The sequence below is a fragment of the Fukomys damarensis genome, unplaced genomic scaffold, assembly GCF_012274545.1.
Source record: "Fukomys damarensis isolate Sample0158 unplaced genomic scaffold, DMR_v1.0_HiC HiC_scaffold_36, whole genome shotgun sequence".
Classification (NCBI taxonomy): Eukaryota; Metazoa; Chordata; class Mammalia; order Rodentia; family Bathyergidae; genus Fukomys; species Fukomys damarensis.
In genome coordinates, this window is record NW_022900948.1 from 14,835,792 (window position 1) to 14,844,637 (window position 8,846).

Below are 8,846 nucleotides of genomic sequence, written 5' to 3' on the forward strand. Positions count from 1 at the left end.
AATTCTTGTTAGTTGAAGCACTTCTGCAGTAGTTCCTGTATTGCCTTGTTTGGGAGACATTGTTTAGCATAGAAAACATTTTTAATTACCACAGAAACCAGAGGTTACTTGATCTTCAAAAACCAGGCACCTACTTCAGAAATCCTGTGTTGTAAACATAGTGAACATTTCAGAAAATGTTCCTAAAGATACTGTATTCACCTATGCATGCAGAGCTTTAAAGATTCCTTTTGAGATTTTGCTTGACACTTAATTTTATTTTTTCTATTCTTTTGACTCTTTGCATTCAGATTCTCTTCACCATGAACATACTAATTCTGAGGGGAGTAGAGGAATTCTCACAGCTCCTGCATCATTTGCATATTATATTTAATATAAAATTTATCTCAACTGTAGAAAAATTATAGTACATGAAGATAATGATGAAGCAACTAAATTAGGAAGAGATTAAAAGAAATGTTTGAGGGCTGGGGATGTAGCTCAGTGGCACCACACCTTCCTTTCACGAGGTCCTGAGTTTGATCCCCAGTACCACAAAAGAAAGAAAGAAAGGAAGGAAGGAAGGAAGGAAGGAAGGAAGGAAGGAAGGAAGGAAGGAAAAGCAAAGAAGGAAAGAAATGTATGAAATGTCATCTCTGAATTAAGGATTATGAATGCCTTCCATTTTATTTTCTTTGTACTATTCTGTTTTTCCAAATTTTCTATAATGAGCATTTATAAGTTTTATTATCTAAGAAAAACATTTTTCTCCTCTTTAGCTTGTATTAACAACTCTATAGTACTGATCCATTTTGAGGTGCACTGTAATCCATTGGCATTTTGATTTTACTCTAAAAACTTCAATTTTTATATATATATATATATATATATAAAAATTGAAGGGGTGTGCTGGGGCTCGAACTCAGGACCTTGTGCTTGCAAAGCAGACAGTAGAACCACTGAGCTATCTCCCTGGCTCTCTAAAATTCTTACATTAAAATTTTTACTGGCCACCTTAATCATTCAAGGTTGATACATTTAATTTTCATCCCTTACTGTAACCTCATCTCCTACCTACCATCAGACACTCTTGGTGTGTCAAATACTAACAAAATATAGTATCATTTGTCACTAAAACCTCTTAAGATAAATGCACATGAGTGCTCCCTCTCACTGTGCATTCATATATACTCCCTGAGCCATTAGTCTCTACTCTGGAGGAATAGAGGTTTGGCATCTACCTCTCAGTTTTGTGAGATTTTTATCATCAAAGGGTAATTGAAATGTCATAAGAGATTGTCAGAAAGCCACTTTATATATCCCTCTTCCCCTTATCTTCAAGGGCTTTTTATCACTAGAGAACTTGATTTGCTCAGAAATTACTTTTCTTCACAAAGCTAAGATGATTAGTTCTTCCTGGACTTTGTCTCCATTGTTTAATATAGTTAAAGTGTAATGAATACAATAAATATTATTGGAATTTAGGTGTTTTCCTTTTCAGCAGTCAAGAATGTAGAACTACAACCATTCAATTTTCAGTGAGTTTTTTTTTAACTTAGAAAGGTTTCTTTAGAATGTCATATTTTTAGAATGTTAAATATCTTTCCCGTCTGCTAAGTTATTTACAGATCTGTGAAAATTCTACATGAACTGTCTAGCTGCTGAATATGCAAAACTACTTTTATATTTTCCAGAACTCCAGAAAAATGGGGATTTTCCAAGGCAGTTCAAGAGACCACATATGGAAGCAGCAGATAAGAAACCCCAGCGTGACATGAGGAAGAGCCATGCCTCCCGGGAAAACAACAGGTGGCGTCAAGAAGATAAAGAAGCTCAGAGAGAAATGATGAGCAGGAATAGACACCCAGAGAAGCACAGAAAGCTTGACAGACGTTGGGGAGTGAATGAGGACTTTACTAGGGGCCCCAGAACTCACTCTTCTCCCATCAGTTTTAAAACCCAGAAGCCTCACAAGTCCTTTCACCACTCATCACATCACCACAAGCCAAGGGAAGACAAGCTTCCCAAAGAGGGCAAGCGGAGCAAGCAGAAGAAAAAGGAGAGATATGTGGAAGATGATGTTAATGATAATTTATTTCTCATTAAGCAAAGGAAAAAAAAGTCTAAGCTGTGATTTGGCTTAATGTCTACAACATTCTAGGAATATTTTTATTACTTATAATTAAATAAAGGGAAGTTTGGGGTTTTGATTTTTTATTGCAGCCATACCTAGAGTGGGGATCTCAATTCTCTACATCCAACAGGTTGTTAGGAAACAGAAAGATAAACTTGAACCTTCTGCTGTAATATCATTTTTACTCAGAATCTTTGGGATAGAAAAAAAAATCAGTCTTTTCAAGAAAACCTTTTAAATTTACTTGAAAAAATAAATGTTCATGAATGCAGTGTATTTGCTATGTGGGAAGAAATTTAAATCTTTGTAGAAGGAGAAATTATTACTAATAAGAAATTTATCACTCACCATTTTATTTTAACATGGAAAGGGACAATGGCTGTAAATCTAAATCCAGCTTTTCTTGCTTCTAAAACTGTTGTCAGAGTCTTCCTTTGGAGTAAATATCACAAGCTGACTATAAAATGAAGGTATCATTAAAGCCATGAGAGAATTGGGCTATTAACAAAGGATAAAAAAATCTTTCCAGTATAAATGTATAAGACAGATTTCCTGAAATATATCAAAAAGTATCATCAAAAATGTTAATACGATCACATTGAAACAGTTCATACCATTTTTATTGCCGTATTTCAAGAAAACCATCATTCAGATATATAGAGAAGGATATTACCCAATTTAAAAAATGGTTTTGTTTTGTGGATTTTTTTAACTATCACACAGAGATACAGAATTTTTTTATATTGTGAACTTTTTGTACTTCTCAGTGCCTCATGTTAGAATGAGAAAGATAAAATATCTGAAACAGAATGAATAAATTTGTTATATAAAATGACAATAAGAGTTTAGGTCTCACAGCACATAGTTGTGTTGGAAAAATGACTAAATTTATAAAATCACCATAAACTAGAATCAGAAGTGCCCTTTTTGCCCAATCAAAAGCTCTGTCAGAATAAAATGGTATGGGATCAATTAAACAGATTTTATAATGTTGGATTCTTATATTTGTACTTTATTCTTTGGGAAGTATGCAAATTGCTATATAGCTTGCTAGGATCCACTCTCTTGAGAGGAAGGAGAATTCTCTCCTCCCATATCAACCTTCATAGAATTTGTAGGTCAACAGTCTTTAGCCCACCATCCCCCTTTTACAGTACAGCTTTAGCTAAATTTATTGCCTGTTGGTTTATGGCTTCCTAACATCAACTGAAGTTGTGTTGGCCCTAAAGTAAGCGACCAGAATCTTGACACCCTGCTGAAAATGACAGCCATGAAAAACAGCTTCATAGAAGTGTGGTAAGCCTTGAGATGATTGGCCTAATTCCCCAGTAGGACCTGTGATGAACATGGCTTATTGATCTGATGGAACTAGCACCCCTTCAGGTCTTGGAGCATCTCTTCTCTGGCCAAAAGTAAGATTACCATTATTTATGTTCTTTCATGCGTGAGCAATTACTTAGAGATGGGGAGAAAGGATTTTTTTTCTTCTTATTTTTCCCCAAAATTTTCCTTCTTAGACAAACATTTTGTTCTTACGCATTATTTTCCCATCAATTTCATGAATTTATGTACAAATAGGAAAGAAGGCTGAGCTGCTTCACCTGAGGACATAAGGATGCATCCTGTTTCCTAATGAGGCAAGAGCAGAAATACAAAGGAACTTCTTTCTGGTCTGTTTCCTCTTACTTTCCCTTGCCCATCCAGGCTCTTACACCACAGTGTTCAGTTAAAGTTAGTCATTTACTTCATTTATTCACACACAAACTTTCCCTACAAGAATAAGTTCAAATCATATAGACTGGGGCCAGGGATTTGGCTCAGTGGTTCCACTGACTGCCTCGCAAGTTCAAGGGCCCAAGTTCAATCCCTGGTACCAAAAAAACGAAAGTAGATTGAACATTTAATCACTTAAGACTTTTTAATGGAAAAATACAAGAGAAGAAAGGCAGATCTCCAGAACAAGAAATTTCTGTACAGTTGCAAGGATTGAGAAGATTTGAAGCATCTTTTCTTCCTTTTTTTTTAGACAAGGTCTCAGTATGTAGTCCAGGCTGTCTTTGAGCTCCCTGTGTAGCTGAGGCTGGCCTCAAACTCATGGCAATCATGCTGCCTCGGCCTCCCGAGTGCTGGGATTACAGTCCTGTTACCACGCCTGGCTTTGAAGCATCTTTTCCCTCCAGCCCCACTTTGATTAGAAACAGCCTGAGTAACTCCTAGCTCCACCGTCATTTATGTTTGACATTCTCAGAACAGAATGAAGAAAAACCAGCCTTACCTCAGTAGAAAACTTAACTTTCATGGACCTTTCTATTAACCACATATTTACAGTTAGCCCTTTATTTTTAGGCTATATGAAGATTACATACTCATTTTAAGAAAAAAATATACATGATTCTTCCACCCAAAGATATGGTTAAAATTCTTAGTGTCCAGAATCAGACTTTTCCATGCATGTGTGTCTACACGTGGTGTTTTCTAACCTGTGTTTATACTCAACATATTGTAAAAATCTTTCCAATCAAACATGTCTATTTCATTATTTTTACATAGTATCCTATTATATGACTGTCATAATTAGCACATTGTTTTTTAATATCTTCATTGTTTTTTATTATTTTTATATCTACTTATAAAACAGAATTTATGAGCCAAGTTGTATGATGTAGTTTATGAACATTTTAGTGCATGTTGCTAAATCATATCCCCATAAAATCAGATACCCCTCCGGCCATTTATACATCCCTGGGAGTGTATGAAGCGTTTATTTCCCCAGTCTCACAATAACATGGAGTATTATCCTCCCTTTTTCTCTTTGCTTTGCTGTAATTGGCAAACATTTGTTAGTGCTGCAGCCAGTGAAGAGTTTGATGTGAACTATGTGTGAGAAGAGTCAAGATTAACACTATAAGCGTAATCTGGAAAAGAGATGCTTTTCATAAGAAACAACTGAATTCTGCCAACAAAAGGTTACATACAGAATAAGAGCATTTCAGTCCTTTATAGCTGTCTTAATCCTCTGATCTTATACATTGTGGAACATACTACAGTATACACAACAGCCCCGCCCCTGTCAAGAGTCACCCATCCCAAAATACCAGTTGAGCTGGGATTGAGCAACCTTAATTAAAACCCCAACCTGTTTCTCAAAAGAAATTCTTTTCACTGGGAGAGGATTTGTGGTTGCCTTCCATTTCTGACAGGTTATAACTTTGTCTGACCAGGCTTAGAATTCCATCATAGTGCTACTGTTTAAGTGGGATACTTGATTGGAGAAGAAGAGTATCTAGGTTGTAGAAGCCATTGCCAGGATTCAAGTTCAGTGGGAGCCTTTAGGTTTTACAGCTGCTGAAAGACAGTGTATTCATCATCCCACGCAGTCACATGATGAAGGTAGTTGATGTGCGTTGGGCCAAAGTGCATACCTAATCGTACATTGTACATACCCATCCTAACAACCGAAACAACTGCTCTTTAAAATATTTACTAAGAATTGCTTCCAAGGAAAACTAGTAAAGGCGTGGGAAAGCGAGATAGGGAAGAAAAGGAAAGGAAGCCGCACTGGATGCTTTATGAAGTCAAGTCCCACGACGCAACTGCCAGGCTGAAGGGAGCACTAGAGGCAATGTGGGTCACACTTCAGCATTTCTCTGATTAGAGGCAAAGGAGCTGGCACGTGTCATTTATGTCATTTCTTTTTAATCACTCATTGCTTTAAGAGCTATCCCTTGGAACCTTCCCCAGTCAACTCGGGCTGTCTACCACCCAGGCAAAGTAGGTTTGGGTGGCTGAAGGGCAGCCTCTGACTAGCCCAATATGTGAATGCAATACAGCATCTGCTACAGCCACGATCTGGAGCTGTGTACTCAGCAGTCTTAGACCAACTCCTCCCACATACACATACACATACACAGTACTAGGGATTGATGTACAGGGCCTTTGCACTGGGCTACATCCCCAGCCCTTTTTTATTTTGAAACGGGGTCTCACTAAATTGCCTAGGCTGAACTTGAATTTGCAATCCTGCCTCGGCCTTTCAGAATGCTGGGATTACAGATATGTGCTACCATACCTGGTTTAAAGTTGTTTGTGAATGCAGAAAAATATGACTTTATTTTGATATGTTGTATATAAAGTTATTTGCAGGTATTTTCTCAAGCGTTTATCAACTGAAGATACCTGTGTATGACAACGCAACATTAAGGGGGTCCAGAATATAAAGTTTATTGCAGCATTTATAACAGTCCCTCTCAAAAGTAGTTTGAGGAATTTCTACTTCTAGCCAAGAAAAGCCAGTACCAGATTTAGCCCCCATCCTGAAATAATGTAAAAAATACGTAAGACCATTCTCAAGACATTGAACATCAGGCTGAGGAACAGCGAACTTGGATAAACGCCAATCAACTGAGCTGTGCCTTGTGATTCCCCCAGCTGACAGACTGCTTGGGAAGTTTCCCAATTAGGAAGCAAGCCAGAGGGACCCAAGAAGACCCTGGAGTCTTCCCAAATTGAGACCAAGCCACAGTCTGCAGGTAAGGTTACCGGGAGGAAAGAGCTACACAGAGATAGCACACAGACCTACAGAGAGTTCTCGTTCATTTAAGTACTGGTCAATACTTAAGTATGAGGAAACCACCTGAAAGCATTAGAGGAAACTATTTCTGGAGTTCACACAGGACCAGAAATAGCATCTACTCGCACCAGAGTAGAAAACCTCATTTTCACAGAGTGCTGGTTAGAGCACTCGGAAGAGTTTTGCTTCATTAATAAGGAAAACTTGGTCCAGGTCTAAACACTTCTCTGGTTCTGCCTCACATCTAAAAATGATCTGAAAAGGTTAAGCTCTGATAACCAATTCCAAAAATACAACCCAATATTTATAGGAATACAAAAATTCCTGACACCAAATATGGTAAAATTCACAACGGAATACTACTAAAAATGGGAATTAATCTTTAGTAACAGCAAATCAGTGGCTGCCTCAGGGTGAGGATGGCTGGGAGGGACAGGAAGTAGAGATTGCAAAGAGCACAAGGAAACAAAGGTATGAATATGTTCATGATCTTGACTCGTGATGGTTTTGCATTGTATGCATACATCAAAACAAGTAAGTCTCATTTCACTCCAGGCAGTCTATTGGAAACATTTTAATGTTTTTCCCCTGAGTTGGGAATATTATGAGAAATCTAAGCAAGGCTCGGTAGTCCACTGGCCATCTTCAGTTTTGTTTCCTGCTTTGCCCGAGTAGGGCCAAGAAGAACCCTGGGATTGCAAATCAAATATCTAACTATAGGACTCTGAGAGGGTCCCTAGCCTCTCTGGCTTCATCAGCAGGACATTTAGGCAGGTCAGCTTGGTTTCCGCTTCCACGCCACTCATAGTTCAGTCCACTAAGTCAAAAGTAATGGGCTTGCATAAGAAAGCAAGAGCCAGAGCCAGGCATGGTGGCACATGCCTGTAATCCCAGCATTTGGGAAGCTTGGCTGGAGGATTGCTGTGAGGTTAAGGCCAGCATGAACCACATAGCAAACTGTCTCAAAGAAACCAACACCCCTAAAAAAAAGAAAGCAAGAGCCAACAATTCTTGCTGCAGAAGCAAATAAGAACCCACAAAAAATTTTAAGTTTATACTGCAGGCTAGGCACCAATCAAGATAGTCCACACTGGATCTCTCAGAGCCTGAATGAAACCTGTCAGCCATTTCAGCCAACAATTTATTTTCCTGCACTGGGGATCGAACCCAGGGCCTCACTCGTGCTAGGCAAGCACTTTACACTGAACTATATTTGTAGTGCTTTTTAATTTATTTTGAGTCAGGGTCTTGCTAAGTTCACCAGGTTAACCTCAAACTTGTGATCCTCCTGCCTCAGCCTCATGGGTAGCTGAATTACATCTCATCAGTACTTCAGCATCTAATCCAGTGATGGCAAACCTTTTAGAGACCAAGTGCCCAAACTGCAACCCAAAGCCCACTTATCACAAAACACCAACACTACAATTAAACCTGAATGCCGAGGTTTTAGTTTAGAAAAAGAATAACTTATATGATGCTCAGCTGCTGGGGTAACTTAGCTCGTATGCCAACAGAGAGGGCTCTGTGTGCCTGCTGCAGCATGCATGCCATGGGTTTGCCACCACTAATCTAACCTGACTCAGGTCCTACCCTTGAGTTAACTCTCACCTTTTTAGGGAGTAAGACAGGTACAAATCTGATTCAGTTCCATGGATATTTATAGGATGCCTGTTATGTACTATGTACTGCACAGTACTGCACAGAACTCAAGGTATAATGGTGAACCAGACAGATATGGTCCATGCCTTCATGGGGCGTGTGGCCAAAAGTTACTGTACATGTGAGTTGAGTGCTTCAGAGAACATGTCTTAAGCCAACCACAATGGTGCACATTTATGATCTCAGCCACTCAGGAGGCTGAAGCAGGAGGGTCTCAAGTTCAAGGCCAGCCTAGGCAGCAATGGCAAAACTCCATCTTAAAAAAAAAAAAAAAGCAGAGAATAAAATTGCTGAAGTGGTGATCAATAGTAAAATTCATCCTCTCCAAGATCAGAAAAACAGACACTGGAAAAATAACAACTTGTCAAAGCAAAAAGAGAAGCAGATCACTAGGAATCAGGAAAGAACTGACAATCAGGAAAGAACTGATAGGAAAAATTAGAATTTGAAAAGAAGTCCACAACAGAGAAAACAATTTGTTCTCTCTCTCTTTCTCTCTCTCCC

General features: G+C 38.6%; 1 protein-coding gene across 4 annotated transcripts in view; it reads left to right on the top strand.

The window, feature by feature from the left end:
* The window catches only part of Zcchc7 (zinc finger CCHC-type containing 7), a 219,070-nt gene extending 214,890 nt beyond the window's left edge, over nt 1-4,180 (top strand). For all 4 annotated transcript variants that reach the window (XM_010619402.3, XM_010619401.3, XM_010619400.3 and 1 more), the window contains one exon: nt 1,674-4,180. In XM_010619402.3, coding sequence (XP_010617704.1) covers nt 1,674-2,113 — 440 coding nt within the window. In that variant the 3' untranslated portion in view covers nt 2,114-4,180. The remainder of the gene's footprint in view (nt 1-1,673) is intronic.
* Nucleotides 4,181-8,846: the final 4,666 nt, after the last annotated feature.